The following is a 17,601-nucleotide window of genomic DNA, read 5'->3' as shown; positions in this document are numbered from 1 at the left end:
GAATCTCTAACCTTATAGATCACTTTTGCAATCACTGTTATATATTTGCAGGAAATACAGTACAAAGGTGGTTGTGTGAGGTGTCTATGGGAAGGTTATGATTTGCTGGTTATGATTATGCTATCTGTATATGTGTATCATTTTTGTAGTTCAAGTTATGAATATTGGCTCTAAACTGTCTGTATTTCAAACTTATTCTGTGCTTCTGGATGACACCCCAGACAAGTTGGTGTCAGCTCTGCCTAGCCTGCTTGATGGCCCATTAAGGACCATCAGCTATACAATTGACCCATTGAGAGAAGGCAGATACACTTTGTGACTCAGTAAGGTATGCAGAGACATGCCTGTGGACAGAACTCTAAGGTATTTTCTTGCCATGTGCTGGAATGATTGTCTTTGGAACAAAGAAAGAAAGGCCACATGACGAGATTATAAAGAGCTGCTGCAGCTCCTCCATCTTGTCTTCAATCCTGCTTCTTAGGTCTGGAGGGACTTTGCTACAAATGGAAGCACTACACAAAGGACTGATGACCCATCCCACCTGTGAATGAACTCCAGAGATTTGATTTGAACATGCAATTTATTCTGTCACTGCTACAAGCCTGAACCAAGAACTTTGCCATTACTGTATGTAATTGATTCCATTTAACCAATTCTAGCTCTCATCTATATCTTTTTCCTTGTATGAATAAACCTTTAGATTTCAGATTCTAAAGGACTGGCAACAGCGTGATTTGTGGGTAAGATCTGATTAATATATTGACCTGCGCGTGGGGCTTGGTCCTTTGGGATCGGGAGAACCTTTTTTCTTTGATGGGGGTATTGGTTTTCATTACCATTTGTCCCCATAATGAGTGGCACTGGTGGTGATCCTGGGAAACTGGAGTGTCTAAGGGAATTGCTTGTGTGACTTATGGTTAGCCAGTGGAGTAAAACCAAAGTCCTCTCTGTCTGGCTGGTTTGATTTGCCTTGGTGTGCAAAGGAACCCCAGCCTTGAGCTGTAAGTGCCCTGCTCTAAACAATTTGTCCTGAATTGGCACTCTCAGTTGGGTTCCACCAGAACCAGCATCGTTACAGCCTACTAGGGAGAGAATCAGATTCAAACAGTGCTATTTTCTTTTTGTTTTGGGAACGTAGTCTACATGGCGTGCTGCATCAGGAGCCATTTATGTTGCATCTTTTCATGGTAGCTCAGTCCTATTGATGTTTTGTTCACACTCATTCAGCTAGTACCAGGAGTTTGGTGGCAAGGTGCTGTTGGACAGTTTCTTCTCCTACTCTTTTTTTCACTGCTAAGCCATGAAATGACCACTTTGCATTTTTCAGCCTCTTTGCAGCCTTGGGTACCAGTTGTCACTCATCTGGCAGCCCTATTACTCAAGCCCTGGCTTAGCCTGAATGTCACACATTTGGCTAAATCCAGAGGTTCTCAAGATGTGGTTCGGGACTATATTTTAATGGGATCGCCAGAGCAGGCATTAGACTTGCTGAGGCCCGGGGCCAAAACCCAAGCCCTGCCGCCCAGGGCCAAAGCCTGAAGGCTTCAGCCCTGGGCGGCGGGGCTTAGGCTTTGGCTTCGGCCTTGGGCAGTGAGGCTCAGTTTACAGGCCCACCGCGTGGGGCTGAAGCCCTTGAGCTACGGCTTTGGCACCCTCCTGCCCAGGGCTGTGGGCTCCGAAGGGCTCAAGCTTCAGTCCTCCCTCCTGAGGTTGTGTAGTAATTTTTTGTTGTCAGAAGGGGATCATCATGCAGTGAAGTTTGAGAACTGCTGGGCTAAGCAATGGACAGGAGCTGCAGTTGTGCGTTCTGGAAATTAGAGACCACCGTGATATATGGCTTTTGGACACCCTTGGATGGCTGTGTGCTTCCTCTCTGGTTACTGACACTGATGGATTGAAGCATCAGCAGCAACAAAAGGAGTTGCTGGCAGTGTCTGGTGAGGACAGTAGGTGAGGGGTCTCAGTACTATCCCCAAGTTTGTCTCCCAGCTGAACCTCAGATCCCTTATCTTAGTCCCAGAGAGACCTCAGCCAGACCCTAAACCCCCAGAGACATGCCCCGCTCGTCCACTGGGAGTGCCTCCTTCCAATCCCCAGTCCTTCAGAGATCCCAGCTGGACCCCAAACAACTGCCTTCCTGGCAGAACCTTGCTTCCCAGACAGACCCTAGCTCCCCTCCCAGATGGCTTCTGTCAACTTACACTAGCTCTCCCAGATGTCTCAGCCCCTCCCTAACCCAGAAAGAACCCAGCAACACCTAGACAACAGACATGCACTTCAGCTACCCTAGACACTCCAACAGCGCTACCCCAGCACCCCAATACACTCTGTCTGTATCGGCTTGGGTTTGATGCTTCTCGTCTGGACTAGTGCTTTTCTAGTATTAGGGAGCAATTTTGTTTCAGTTGAATCTCTGTATAATACACTACAAGTTTCATTGTACACATTCATGCTGGTGTGATTGGAACTGGCTGCCTTGCCTGTGAAGCTGGCTCCAGGATTACTAGGAGCTTAGACAACTGTGCGGATTCCCTCTTTTTACTTGGTGTACTATAGAGAAGAAATGTGACTCCAACCACAAAATAGCTTCATCTGGTGTCTCATCAAGGCAAAAGCCCTGTGACGGGTGTTTTTGCAGGTACAAGGCAAACTTATTTTTTCCCCAAGAAATACCTTAAACATTTTTCAGGGTCCTAAAGTTACATATATAAACTGCAAAAAGAACAGGAACCTATCTGTGGCACCTTAGAAACTAACAAATTTATAAGAGCATAAGCTTTCATGGGCTATAGCCCACTTCATTGGATACATAGAATGGAACATATAGTAAGAACACACACACACATACACACAAAGGTGGAAGTTGCCATACAAACTGTAAGAGGCTAATTAATTAAGATGAGCTATTATCAGCAGGAGAAAAAAACTTTAGTAGTGATAATCAAGATGGCCCATTTAGACAGTTGACAAGAAGGTGTCAGGATACTTAACGTAGGGAAATAGATTCAATATGTGTAATGACCCAGTCACTCCCAGTCTCTATTCAAACCCAAGTTAATGGTATCTAGTTTGCATATTAATTCAAGCTCAGCAGTTTCTCATTGGAGTCTGTTTTTGAAGCTTTTCTGTTGCAAAATTGCTACCCTTAAATCTTTTACTGAGTGGCCAAAGAGGTTAAAGTGTTCTCCTACTGATTTTTGAATGTTATGATTCCTGATGTCAGATTTGTGTCCATTTATTCTTTTGCGTAGAGACTGTCTGGTTTGGCCAATGTACCTGGCCAATGTACAGAGGGGCATTGCTGGCACACAAATGGCATATATCACATTGGTAGATGTGCAGGTGAACGAGCCCCGATGGCGTGGCTAATGTGATTAGGTCCTATGATGGTGTCACTTGAATAAATATGTGGACAGAGTTGGCATCGGATTTTGTTGCAAGGATAGGTTCCTGGGTTAGTGTTTGTGTTGTGTGGTGTGTAGTTGCTGGTGAGTATTTGCTTCAGGTTGGGGGGCTGTCTGTAAGCGAGGATTGGTCTGTCTCCCAAGATCTGAGAGAGTGAGGGATCATTTTTCAGGATAAGTTGTAAATCTTTGATAATGCGCTGGAGAGGTTTTACTTGGGGGCTGAAGGTGACAGCTAGTGGCTTGGTGTTATTTTCTTTGTTGGGCCTGTGCTGTAGTAGGTCACTTCTGGGTACTCTTCTGGCTCCTCTTCTAGCTCTGTCAATCTGTTTTTTTCACTTTAGCAGGTGGTTATTGTAGTTTTAAGAATGTTTGATAAGAGATCTTGTAGGTGTTTGTCTCTGTCTGAGGGATTAGAGCAAATGTGCTTGCATCTTAGAGCTTGGCTGTAGACAATGGATTGTGTGGTGTGTCCTGGATGGAAGCTGGAGGCATGTAGGTAAGTATAGCGGTCAGTAGGTTTCCGGTATAAGGTGGTGTTTATGTGACCATCGCTTATTAGAACAGTAGTATCCAGGAAATGGACTGCTTATGTGGATTGGTCTAAGGTGAGGTTGATGGTGGGATGGAAATGGTTGAAATCATGGTGGAATTCCTCAAGGGCTTCTTTTCCATGGGTCCAGATGATGTCATCAATGTAGCGCAAGTAGAGTAGGGGCGTTAGGGGACGAGAGCTAAGGAAGCGTTGTTCTAAGTCGGCCTTAAAAATGTTAGCGTACTGTGGGGCCGTACAGTGTTTTCTGGAAGATCACCGATGGATTGTAGTTTCCTCTACACCAACATTCCACACACAGATGGACTACAAGCCGTCAGGAACAGTATCCCCAGTAATGTCACGACAAACCTCATCCACAACTATTTCACATTTGGGGACTATATATACACCTTCAAGTCAGCGGCACTGCTATGGGTACCCGCATGACCCCACAGTATGCTAACATTTTTATGGCTGACTTAGAACAATGCTTCCTTAGCTCTCTGTGAATTGCACAGTGCTGCATGAATAGGGAAAGATAACCTCCTGACTCATGCAAGTAATCATCTTATGCACAGAACATGATATTTCGTTACTACTATTTTAGCATGTAAAACTAGAAGTGTTATGCACAAATTAATTTTCCCCCTTTGCACCTCCAGCTACAGCATGTGTTTCTTACCTCATTAATTTGGGCCAGGAACTATCTGCTTTTACTGTAATGCATAGTACATTACAACTTAAATGGCTCTGTACTTCGAAGGATCATGAAAATAAATTTTTACTTCTCTCTTTAAAAAAATGATTTTAGCCTATTGCTACAACACCACCACATCCTGGATGGACGGAAGAGTTGTTAAGCCAAAGCAGCAGTGGGACCCAGATTTCAACTGCCAGTGGGATCTCCTTGGGAGAAGCAATCCGACAGAGATCTGCCGTTAATCAGGTATTTTAAATACACCTTTAGTAGAGCCTTGTTTATCCAAATAGAATCAGACAAGGAGTTCACTTACCTGAAATGATAGAATCATAGAATCATAGAATATCAGGGTTGGAAGGGACCCCAGAAGGTCATCTAGTCCAACCCCCTGCTCAAGGCAGGACCAAGTCCCAGTTAAATCATCCCAGCCAGGGCTTTGTCAAGCCTGACCTTAAAAACCTCTAAGGAAGGAGATTCTACCACCTCCCTAGGTAACGCATTCCAGTGTTTCACCACCCTCTTAGTGAAAAAGTTTTTCCTAATATCCAATCTAAACCTCCCCCATTGCAACTTGAGACCATTACTCCTCGTTCTGTCATCTGCTACCATTGAGAACAGTCTAGAGCCATCCTCTTTGAAACCCCCTTTCAGGTAGTTGAAAGCAGCTATCAAATCCCCCCTCATTCTTCTCTTCTGCAGACTAAACAATCCCAGCTCCCTCAGCCTCTCCTCATAAGTCATGTGCTCTAGACCCCTAATCATTTTCGTTGCCCTTCGTTGTACTCTTTCCAATTTATCCACATCCTTCCTGTAGTGTGGGGTCCAAAACTGGACACAGTACTCCAGATGAGGCCTCACCAGTGTCGAATAGAGGGGAACGATCACGTCCCTCGATCTGCTCGCTATGCCCCTACTTATACATCCCAAAATGCCATTGGCCTTCTTGGCAAGAAGGGCACACTGCTGACTCATATCCAGCTTCTCGTCCACTGTCACCCCTAGGTCCTTTTCCGCAGAACTGCTGCCGAGCCATTCGGTCCCTAGTCTGTAGCGGTGCATTGGATTCTTCCATCCTAAGTGCAGTACCCTGCACTTATCCTTATTGAACCTCATTAGATTTCTTTTGGCCCAATCCTCCAATCCTGTGTATCCAGGTGAGATATCTGTAATGCAATTGATACATGTTGGGAATACAGCCAAAGACTGTGATCCTGCAAACATTTATGCATGTTCTTAACTTGACATAATGTTAGTGGTCCCATTGAAACCAGTGGTTCTCTTCACTGTGTAAAATTTAGCACATGCATAAGTATTTGTAGGATAGAGGCCCATTTTTGGCTATTGGAGGTTTTCTGATGAGAAAATGGTTAGGTTTTAGTTATCTTAAATTAGTTTGTAAGTTCTTCGTGTCAAGCATGATGTTGTTAAGTGTTTGTTGAGTACCTAGTACACTCTTGATTGGTGCCTCTGGGTGTTCCACAATACAAATAATGAGAAAATTAGTTTCCTTACTTACAGCTTTTATTTCTCACAAAGAAGGGCATCCACTGGTCTAAATATGACTTTTGGGTTAGACTTACTCATTCTACAACAATGGAATCAACTTCAGCTTTTTCCCCTCTGCTTCTTTCCTTCTTTGAATTCAGACTTTTGCTGGTGGATTAATGTAGCAACACACTTTAATGCCATATGACGACTTCCAAAGAACTACATGAACTAGTAGAAAACAGTTAATACAACTATAGTAAATTATAAGATAAATAGAAAGAAAGGAATAACACCAAAAAAACTCTTAATTTTTATCAGGGACATTTTGATTTATAAAGCAAGTCTATAATTTTACTTTAGTAAAATAAATTACTCAATAAATTAGCCTAATACTTCTGTTAGAGAAGGTGGGGAGTATTCCATTAAAACATAGCAATGTCTTAAATATCTCTATCAAGTCCCTATTTCAAATTTAAAAATAAAACACTAATTTTTCAAAAGCAATAATTTTTTTCTAATATTTGCCATTAGAGGTATGATATAGATAGCCATCCAAAAATATTTTTTCCTACTGAGTTGATTTGTGCATATGTCAGTCATGATCCTACATGTCAAAATTGACTTTGGAGTTTCAGATAGGTCAGGTGATGACCAGCCCGCACAATTGAGAGATCATGTGGAATTTTTTTTATTACAGAGCTAGCTGTTTGTTTCATGCAGCATATTACAATAAAAGCTGTTTTATCTGGCACTTTGCCAACCAGAAAGCTCTATAAACCGGCATTTCTGATCTTCATTGAAATTCCAGTTTATAGTCCGGTTGGTACAGGTCTGTCAGGGTGTTGGGGCATGGGAGGGGGTGTGGAGCGTAGGCTCTGGGAGGAAGTTTGGGTGTGGGTGGGAGCTCAGGGCAGCGGATTTGGGCATAGGAGGGGGTACAGGCTGTTGGATCGGGGGGGTGCGCTCACCTCACGCGGCTCCCTGCAAGTGGCGACCTGTCCCAGCTGCTCCTGGGCAGAGGCGTGGCAGGTGGTTCTGCGCGCTGTCTTCGCCCACAGGTGCTGCCCCCACAGCTCCCAAGGCCATGGTTCCCAGCCAATGGGTCCTGTGGAGCTAGGCGCTTGGGGAAGGACAGGGGCACTGTGCAGAGCTGCCTGCTACCCCTCCACGGGACAGGTCGCTGCTTGTGGGAAGCTGCCTGAGGTGAGTGCCCACTGCATCCGGCACCCCAACCCGCTGCCCCGAAACCCTTCTGCACCCAAACTCCCTCCAGAGCTGCACCCAAACCCCCAGCCCCGCATTCAAATTCCCTCCATCTTAATTAACTGGCATTTTTCACTTACTGGCACCCCCCATTTCCCCAACATGCCAGATAAAACAGCTTTTACTGTAGTATGTTTCCTTAGCAAAGCCATAGTGATATTCAGGTGTGGGAGGTTTTTTGTTGATTTTGTTACATACCCAGTGTACAATCCAGACTAATGAGTAGCTGTGTGTCCCCTGCCATATAAATTGGGGTGCTCTTTACACAGCTTTGCTGCTGTAGCCTCCAGTCTGGAATGCTCACAAACAGCCTCCCGCATGCAAGTCATTCCCAGCTATGTCAGAGTGTGTGCTGTAGCCAGCCAGCCACACTTGGTTTTTACCAGCTTTGGTTATAATATGGGGTGACCCCAACACACCACCAATCCTAGATTTCCCCCCAGCAATGTATGTCCTGTATTGCCCAGTCCTCTCCTGGACAATACAAATTCATATAAAGTCTGTGTTTCTTTAATAGAAATAATATGCACACTTTGTTACCCCAAATTGAGTTTCCCAGACATTTCCATTCAAACACATTGGATTAGATAAAACACTAAACTAACTTTATGAACTATAAAGAGAGAGATTTTAAGTGAATACAAGTAATAAGGCAAAAAAGTCAGAATTGGTTACAAGAAAAATTGACGAACTAGTCTAGTGAAACTTTGAAGTGGATTCTTCTGAAGATTACCTCTCAAAGCAAAGCTCATTCAAACAGTGAGGAAGGCGACATAGAGTATGGTGATCAAGGAGACACCATCCTCTTTCTCTCCACTTGTGTTTGCTAAAATGCATATTTGATCTGCTCTGCTTCCCCTGCTGTCTTACTGGCCCTGTTTACTACTTATATATAAATTGAGGTAAATACACAGTACTTTGTTTAAGACAGATCTGATTAACAACCATTGGCTATGTAGTGTAGTTGTAACCGTGCAGGGCTGTGTGGATTTGAACATGTGCTAATAAAGAGGGATTTAATTTTACATATAATGTTGCTATAAACATTTCATCATGATATTATTTACCAGTGAGTTATGAGTTTTCAAGTGGTACCTCACAATGCCTATTTTGTACAAAGATGATTACAGTAGTCTGTAGGATGTGAATACAGGGATGTTTTCAATCACAGGGGAACTTTAGCTAGCCTCTAACAAGAAGGAATCCAGGTAGTTCCCCCAAGGCGATATAATCTTTCATCACTTACTGCCGTACTACCTGATTTGCACTGCAAACTTAACGTTGCCTTCCAATAAAATATGTCCAAAACTATATGCCAGGGTCAAATAACAAATTATTAGTAATTGATGTCTTGAATAAGAACTAAGATTTATAATCCCCCAGTAATTTATTTTTGACCTTTTGTGTGTGTGTGTGTGTGGTGTGTGTGTGTGTGTATATAATAATATAATTTCAAATTTTATTTGGAGGCAGAGTTCAGTTTGGGTGGGTGTTATTGAGTGATGGAGAGACTTGTGGTAGTGGGGGAAATGACTGGATAATTCAACTGTTCATTTGCAGGTTTTATAACTTTTTTTTAAAAGTATTTTTTTGTAGAAAGTGTATTGGAGGGGGAGAGTTAGCTGGGCTTCTTTGAAACACATTTTCAACCTTTAATTTTTTGGGGGCAGAAGTTTTTGGTTTACAAAATTCCCTGGATTCTTAAATAAAATGCCAATGTTTAAATTGGGTTGGCATACAAGATTTGCTGGAGGGGACCTTTGCTCGGTCAGGTAATATGTGGCCCATCAAAGAGGGTGCTGTCCTCTAAATGTTCGCAAATCTGTAGGAGGTATGTTGGTGGAGGGAGTTGTATCTTAGTGGAATATGGGGATGCTGGACATTGGAGAGGATTAGAGGCTTTTATCCAGATGGAAAACTTGAATAAAACTTATTGTTCCTCTCTCCCTTATCTTCAGGTTCCCTGTGCGCACTCAATATTTTGCTCCCCCCACTTACCTCCCATGCCTTTTCTTAAACAGTGGACCTAGCAGTAAGGGGTTGAAGGCTAAGTTCCCTGTAAGCTGTGTGGCCATGCAGCAGGCTATCAAGGGCCATGCAGGAGGGGAGAGGCGCCTTTTCCCCCGGCCCCAGTCCTGGAGCTGCTGGGGCTGGGGAAAGGCGCCTCTTCCCCTGGCCCCAGGCTGCTGCAGCGAGAGATGGCTGGGGAGAGTCCTCTCTCCCTGCTGCAGCCCCCAGGCAGCCTGCACCCAAACACCTCATCTCCGGCACCCCACCCCAGAGCCCCTCACCCACCCCATCCCAACCCTCTGCCCCAGCTCTGAGCCCCCTCCAGCACCCCAAACCCCTCATCCTCAGCCCTACCCCAGAGCCCGCACCCCAAGCAAGAGCCCTCACCCCTTCACACAACAACCCTCTGCCCTAGCCCTGAGCCCCTTCTTGCACCGCCAAAACCTTTATCCCAGGCCCCATCCCAGAGCCCTCACCCCCCTGCACACCTCAAGCCTCTGCCCCAGCCGTGAGCCCCCTCCACACTCCGAACCTCTTGACCCCACCCCTGCCACACATCAACTCTATATTGGTGCACATAACAAAATTCATTCGCACATGGATGTAAAAAATTAGAGGGAACATTGGTTGAAGACCTTTCTTAACCCCTTCCCTCCTCTGCAATTCATGTTGCCTTCTGTCTTAGCCCTATGGAGGGTTTGTCTTCTACCAAGTACAATACTTATTGCATGCTTTAGTAATTATGAATGTACATATGTTGGTGACTTTTTGTCAAAGACTTCTGGTGCCTTCTCTTACCCACACTTGAAGGGTAGGACATTCACCTTGTAATCCTTGATTGTGCAGTTGGGAGATCCTTTTGAAAATGTGACATCCCAAAAGGGCTTTCCTTCTCTTAACGAATCACCTCGCAAGGAAATTGACTAGTGTTGACTGGTACAAGGGCCATATTTGTGTAATGCTGTTGAGTCACATTCAAAGTTTATATCCCAGTGAAGTCTGTTTTTAATGCACCAGTGATATTGCATGCTTCTCTGTACCACATTTGGATTTAACTGTCTTACTTGGTTGGAGCCTTTAATTATACCTGAGTACCTGAGTAGATAGGAATACATTCAAGACATTTAAATAGAAGAACAATCTGTTTATACTATAAAATACATTTTATGCAATAATAATACAAATAGCTTATTATTAACTTTTGATTTTGGAAGCAAAAGTAAGACTAATTAAAAATTAAAGAATTTTTCTTCCAAATTGTTGTAGGGAATGGAGTCATGGTATCAGCTTCCAACAGAAATGGATGTCAGCCATCTAGCGGCAACATCAGGGATGAGGCTGGGCCTGACTGGTTGTGGAAATGACTTGACAGAGTTCTCTACTCTGGAGGAAGGCTTGTTGACGCCGACAGAAGAGCTTGGAAGGCAGCATACAGGCGACATGGCACACACTCCGCTATTGGGTATATTGAATAATCATTTAAACAAGATAAGCTTAGTTGCTTACTGAGCGTTCACATCCTTAGCATGGATTTAATTTATTACAGCTCTGATCATGGTTTTTCAAAATAAATCCTATGTAGTTTTGTTGTCCAGTCCATCTTGGAATGAAGAACCTGACCACTTGTATCTTAGTTTAGCAAGAGAGCCTGTTATCTTTAGTGTTTGAACAAAATTCCAGTCTTGGTAACTATAATTAGAAAGGCAAGGATAGTATAGTTGAGTGAACTCAGAGTTGGGGGTTCCTAACTGGATGATACAATGGTTCCTGCAGGCCTTAAAAACGTATGAGTTGTAATCCTGCTTCTGCAAGTGGCTTGCACTGTGACCTTGGGCAAGTCACTTAGCTTCTTTGCCTCACTGTCTCCACTTGCAAAGGGGGAGTAATACTTAGCAAGGTTGAAGATGAAGTAGTCCAGTTTGTATAGTGTTTTGATAACGTAAACCACTAAGTGATAAGCGTATATAATTGCTTATGTAAAAAATTGTTCTCTTCTGAAGTGGGTAAAGTATTCTTCATTTCTCTGCAGTTGTTGTGCAGTGGTTGTAATACATTCACTGGTGGGAAAAATAATCTACATTTATAGTGTTTTGAAACTTTCGTTGAAAGGTGCTGTATAAACATAGTTTGTTATCATGCTTCAGCTAGGTCAATGACTTAATGTTGCATAAGATTTTTGTTTTCAGTTACAAAAGGCATCTGAATAATATTTATTTCTGAAGAATTTTAGCTAGAAATATCTTATCATGGTAAGACTTATACAAATCTTTTTATCTGAATGTATCAGATTCTCTTGGATATACAGTAAAAGCTTTGTTATCTGCATGTTGGGGGAGTGCGGGGTGCCAGTAAGTCAAAAATTCCAGTTAACTAAGGGGGAGGGAGTTTGAGTATGGGAGGGGGCTCAGGGCTGGGCGTTGGGGCGCAGGCGGGGGTGTGGAGCGTGGGCTCTGGGAGGGACTTTGAGTGTGGGAGGAGGCTCAGGGCAGGGGGTTGGGGCACGGGAAGGGTTTTGGGCTGCCGGATCCAGGCGGTGCTCACCTCAAGGCATATCCTATTGCTAGTAACTCAGTCAGTGGACACATGCAATCAAAGAGGCTGCTATGGTAGAAGAATGCATTCAAATTAATTCCTTAAATGACTTGAAAAGAAAAGGAGTACTTCTGGCACCTTAGAGACTAACAGATTTATTTGAGCATAAGCTTTCGTGAGCTACAGCTCACTTCCTCAGATGCATTCAGTGGAAAATACAGTGGGGAGATTTATATACATAGAGAACATGAAACATGGGTGTTACCATACACACTGTAAGGAGAGTGATCACTTAAGGTGAGCTGTTACCAGCAGGAGATCGGGGGGGTGGGGGGGCGGGCGGGCGGGGAAACCTTTTGTAGTGATAATTAAGGTGGGCCATTTCCAGCAGTTGACAAGAACGTCTGAGGAACAGCAGGGGGTGGGGAAGGAATAAACAAGGGGAAATAGTTTTACTTTGTGTAATGACCCATCCACTCCCAGTCTCTATTCAAGCCTAAGTTAATTGTATCCAGTGTGCAAATTAATTCCAATTCAGCAGTCTCTCGTTGGAGTCTGTTTTTGAAGTTTTTTTGTTGAAGAATTGCAACTCTGAGGTCTGTAATCGAGTGACCAAAGAGATTGAAGTGTTCTCTGACTGGTTTTTGAATGTTATAATTCTTGACATCTGATTTGTGTCCATTTATTCTTTACGTAGAGACTGTCCAGTTTGACCAATGGTACATGGCAGAGAGGCAATTGTTGGCACATGGCATATATCACATTGGTAGATGTGCAGGTAAACGAGCCTCTGATAGCATGGCTGATGTGATTATGCCCTATGATGTGTCCCCTTCGGCCCCCAACGAAAACCTCTCCAATGCATCATCAAGGATCTACAACCTATCCTGAAGGACACCCATCACTGTCACAGATCTTGGGAAACAGGCCAGGTCCTTGCTTACAGACAGCCCCGCAACCTGAAGCAGATACCACCAGCAACCACACACCACACAACTGAATCACTAGCCCAGGAACCTATCCTTGCAACAAAGCCTGTTGTCAACTGTGTCCACATATCCCCGCTCTCCTGCTGGTAATAGCTCACCTTACCACTCTCCATACAGTGTGTATGGTAACACCCACTGATTCGTGTTCTCTATGTATATAAATCTCCCCACTGTATTTTCCACGGAATGCATCTGAGGAAGTGAGCTGTAGCTCATGAAAGCTTTGCTCAAATAAATTTGTTAGTCTCTAAGGTGCCACAAGTACTACTTTTCCTTTTGCGAATTCAGACTAACACGGCTGCTACTCTGAAACTGTCATTAAATGACTTACACCTGTTTAGGGGGAAAGCATCTCATCAGAAATCATGCGGTGATTATGAAGGATATAAAAGAGCACATTCAATGAAAAAAATATATTGTGTGCTAGTGGGTAGAGGGACATTTATCATAATTGAGATGACATGTTAAAAGAATCCACTTTTGTGATATTCCAGGGATCTAAAAGTGCTTAGGTTGAGTAAAATTAGCTCTCATGGTGCAAACTCAGCTTGCCCTTGTCTACACAGAGTGGTGGTCTAGACTGAGAAAATACATCATGTTAGAATATGACCTTGAGGAGCAGTGATAATAAATGCAATGATGAACACAACTTAGCACTCGTTGTCAACAAGTACGGTTTTGTTTAACATTGTGTCAGTTGGTCTGGCTTAACTCTAGGGTATTTAATATACCCAAGTTTTCCATTAAGTGGATGTAAGGTAGAGACTATCTGCTATTGACAAATAAAACTTGGCACTATGTTAACTTCAGTAGCTGAAACACTTCTGGTAAAGCAAATTTAAAAACGATGGCTGCCTCTTTATCCTTCATAGAAAGAAGAACCAATATTTTGTTTGTCTTCTTCAGCTGAGGAAGGAGAAGAACCTTGGAAATTGTCTGAGGGTAATTTGTTTGTTCAATATATTACTGGTGCCTTAGGGCTAACTATGATCAGTTGTCAAGATGTTAAACATGGCATTTGGTGTGCACACTGTGTAGTAAGCCCTGTTCAACTTCTTGTTAGTGACCGTGATGCCTTAGGATGGTATTCTAGCGCAATATAATTTCCTAGGGTAAGTAAGCCCTTACGTGTCGGCATTGATGCAGCTATACTGATTACTGAACATGGACTTTCTGAGTGAAGACCAGACCTGAATTTCTTTGCCTCGGTTTTTCCTTCTGTAAAGAAAACTCTTCTCTACCTTGCAAGGTGGTGTGAGGCTTAATTAAATGTTTGAGCAGCCTTACAGTGAAAAGTGCTGTGTGTTTTCGGCATTATTAGTGGTTCACTATAACCAAAGTTGCAACTTAATGTATTGAATAAATAGGTTTCAGAGTAGCAGCTGTGTTAGTCTTCGATTCTATTTGCTGTATATGGAGTTTCATTGTAAAGGTCATTGAGGTTAGGGAAGGATGAGACCCATTAGCTTATATTATCCAATTCACTTCCCTTCCAATTCATCTTTCCAATGCAACATTTCCCTCTTGGTACTTTTCTAGAGCTTTGTCCAGTCTAATATAAATGTCCAAAGATTCTGCTACCTTTGGGGACTACTGCATCATGAAGAAAACCTCCTGATACTTGGCTAAATTTTCCCTTTCTAAATTTCATCCTGTTACTTCTATTTACACTGTCCATAAGAGAGTACAGAGCTTGATTTTGATGTGATATTGAAGACTCTCGAGGTACTTTAGGAAGCAGTGACTAAAAAACTGCATGTGTGGAGAGTGCATAAGTTGATACAGTACATGTTAAGCAGTAGCTCAACACACAAGCTTGAATTTTCAAAATTGTTTTATTGAGGGGGAAATATTGGGTTTCTAACAACATTGACTCTCTTTTTTAAAAGTATTTTGAATCTGTAACTCTGCCTTGCAGCTTTCCTTTTAAATGCCATTATGAAATTTGTATTGAGGTCACCTGATCTACATATAGAGCAAACTGACAAAGCCAAGAAAGTTTGTTTTTTTTTGTTTTGCCTTTCTCTTTAATCTTCCATGAACAGCAATTTGATTCTGGCATTCAGATTTGTCAGTAGACTGTAAGATAAATGTAGCATGCCCATGTTGTTGCTTGCTCGGTAAATTCAACTGTGAGAAGGCTTTTGACCTTTAGAGTGACAGCAGGAAGAATTACTGTTTTGACACAAGGTGCTCAAAGAGTGTTGCGCTGACGTCACTTGCTGCTTTGAGCATCATGCACCTGCTTTTCTGCCCACAAAACCTAGGGAACATCTTGATGTAATGATCCCTTAAATCATCATAAGCAGCCAGAATATGATAGTGATGATCTTTCTGTTCCTGATGTAAATAAGTGATCAAAAATGTGATGATTCAGGCAGCATAAAATTAGAAAAACTTAAAAAAAAAATGCACCTTCCTCTCCCCTCAGTATTTTTAAAAACTGATAGGACTGTATTTGTGTAAGGAATTAGTTCTGTAGCCTTAAACCCTTAGAACACTGGCTTAGTGCAAGGTATTTAACCCCTTGGGGTGTGTTTAAACAGACAGCTTCCTTGGTTTCCAGTTAGCCTCTAGGGGCACTGTATTGAGAAATGAAGGGTTCAGGTTGCTGGAAGATGGGTCTAAGATCGGACAAGACTAAATTTGACCGGCTCCTCTTCCTCTTTGCTGAGAATTTCTCCTTCCTTTGCCACTTGTTCTCCAGCTTGCCTCCCTGACCCACTCAGTTGTTTGCTGCTGGTCACTGACCACTGCCATCAGTCCCCTAAGGCTGGACACCTATGGGGGAAATGAAATGCATTGGTCATCCAGCCCAGGAAAGAACTGACATGGAGCGAAGAGTCACTCCATGCAGGGAACAGGGCAGTAGCTCAGAGGTGGCCGACTGCTTTAAGGCAGGGGGTGGGGAGGTAGGAGGCAGAGAGGGAAGTTGAGGACTTAGAGGTAGGGAGAACAAGACAGAGTTTACTCGGCTGTTTAAAACAACTGTGTGGATAGAGTAGTTCTTTTTCTCCACTGCAGATCTCTTGCTCCTCTCATAGTAATAAATTGAGATGCCTCAATGCAAGGCCAATATAAAGAAAACGAAAGTTTATTCCAGCTTGTAGACTTAATAATTAGTCACAATAACTTTAAAAGCCAGGGAAACAGACATGTACAGTGAGATGTTTTGGGACATTTCTGGTGATCCCCCACACACAGATCCTTTGCTGTCATTTCATGCCCTTTGCCTTTTTCCCTGCCATTTATTCCATATCACCTCTCCCTTCTCACATGCTTGTCTTGCCTTCTTTCAAGCTGCCTTCTGCACCTGGCATTCTGTGCTATCAAAGAGCACCAAGCACATACCCACTGTACTTCCAAATGCTATCTCCAAAGTTCCTACAGTCACACACAGTAAACCATGGTAGAAAATAAAATCCCTACATCAATTCTAAAATGTATTATGATGGGTTGTCACCCCCAAGGTCCAGTCTGGGAGCTGTGGGAACCACTGTGGGCTCTAACCCTCCAGTTGTGCTGGCCCTTTTCCTCACACTGCTGGAGATTTAGACAGCCTCACCATGCCCTTTTATCGTAAGTACATAAGAATGGCCACACTGGTCAGACTAAAGGTCCATCTAGCCCAGTATCCTGTCTTCCAACAGTGGCCAGTGCCAGGTGTCCCAGAGGGAATGAACAGAACAGGTCATCATCAAATGATCCATCTCCTGTCGCCCATTCCCAGCTTCTGGCAAAAAACCAACACAACAGCAGGTGGCGCCACACACCCAACTGAGCTACCTCAGGTTTCAGAGTAGCAGCTATGTTAGTCTGTATTCACAAAAAGAAAAGGAGTACTTGTGGCACCTTAGAGACTAACAAATTTATTTGAGCATAAGCTTTCATGAGCTACCGCTCACTTCATCGGATGCATTCAGGGGAAAATACAGTGGGGAGATTTATATACATAGAGAACATGAAACAATGGGTGTTACCATACACACTGTAAGGAGAGTGATCACTTAAGGTGAGCTATTACCAGCAGGAGAGCGGGGGGCCGGGACCTTTTGTAGTGATAATCAAGGTGGGCCATTTCCAGCAGTTGACAAGAACATCTGAGGAACAGTGGGGGGGGGGGGAGAGGAGTAAACATGGGGAAATAGTTTTACTTTGTGTAATGACCCATAGCTTAAGTGATCACCCTCCTTACAGTGTGTATGGTAACACCTATTGTTTCATGTTCTCTATGTATATAAATCTCCCCACTGTATTTTCCACTGAATGCATCTGAGGAAGTGAGCTGTAGCTCACGAAAGCTTATGCTCAAATAAATTTGTTAGTCTCTAAGGTGCCCCAAGTACTCCTTTTCTTTGAGTTACCTCAGTTTTTTACCTAAGCCACTCAAAGACAGACAGCCAATTTCCCAGCTCCCCAGGCTTGCACCCCCTGCTATAGTATAAACCCAGAATTATATTGTCTTACACTGCACAGGAATCTATACAATGTAAGCTCATTAATATAGTTCACCTTCCTCTCTCTGTGAGAAAGATATGCACAACAAGCTTGTGTTAACCAAGCTGAGATTTTTCCCAGACACTTCACTCAAAATACACTGGTTAAAATAAAGCATAAAACAAATATATTAACTACAGAAAAATAGATTTTAAGTGATTATAAGTGATAGCAAACAGATCA

At 43.1% G+C, this 17,601-nt stretch overlaps 1 protein-coding gene across 1 annotated transcript in view; it reads left to right on the top strand.

Moving 5' to 3' along the window:
* Positions 1–17,601, top strand: part of ALMS1 (ALMS1 centrosome and basal body associated protein) — a 117,213-nt gene that overhangs the window by 22,743 nt on the left and 76,869 nt on the right. Inside the window, exons 2-3 of the mRNA XM_043512794.1 lie at positions 4,751–4,885; positions 10,667–10,862. Coding sequence (XP_043368729.1) covers positions 4,751–4,885; positions 10,667–10,862 — 331 coding nt within the window. The remainder of the gene's footprint in view (positions 1–4,750; positions 4,886–10,666; positions 10,863–17,601) is intronic.

This window comes from Dermochelys coriacea, chromosome 4, assembly GCF_009764565.3.
Source record: "Dermochelys coriacea isolate rDerCor1 chromosome 4, rDerCor1.pri.v4, whole genome shotgun sequence".
NCBI lineage: Eukaryota > Metazoa > Chordata > Testudines > Dermochelyidae > Dermochelys > Dermochelys coriacea.
This window is presented reverse-complemented; position numbering and strand designations above follow the sequence as displayed.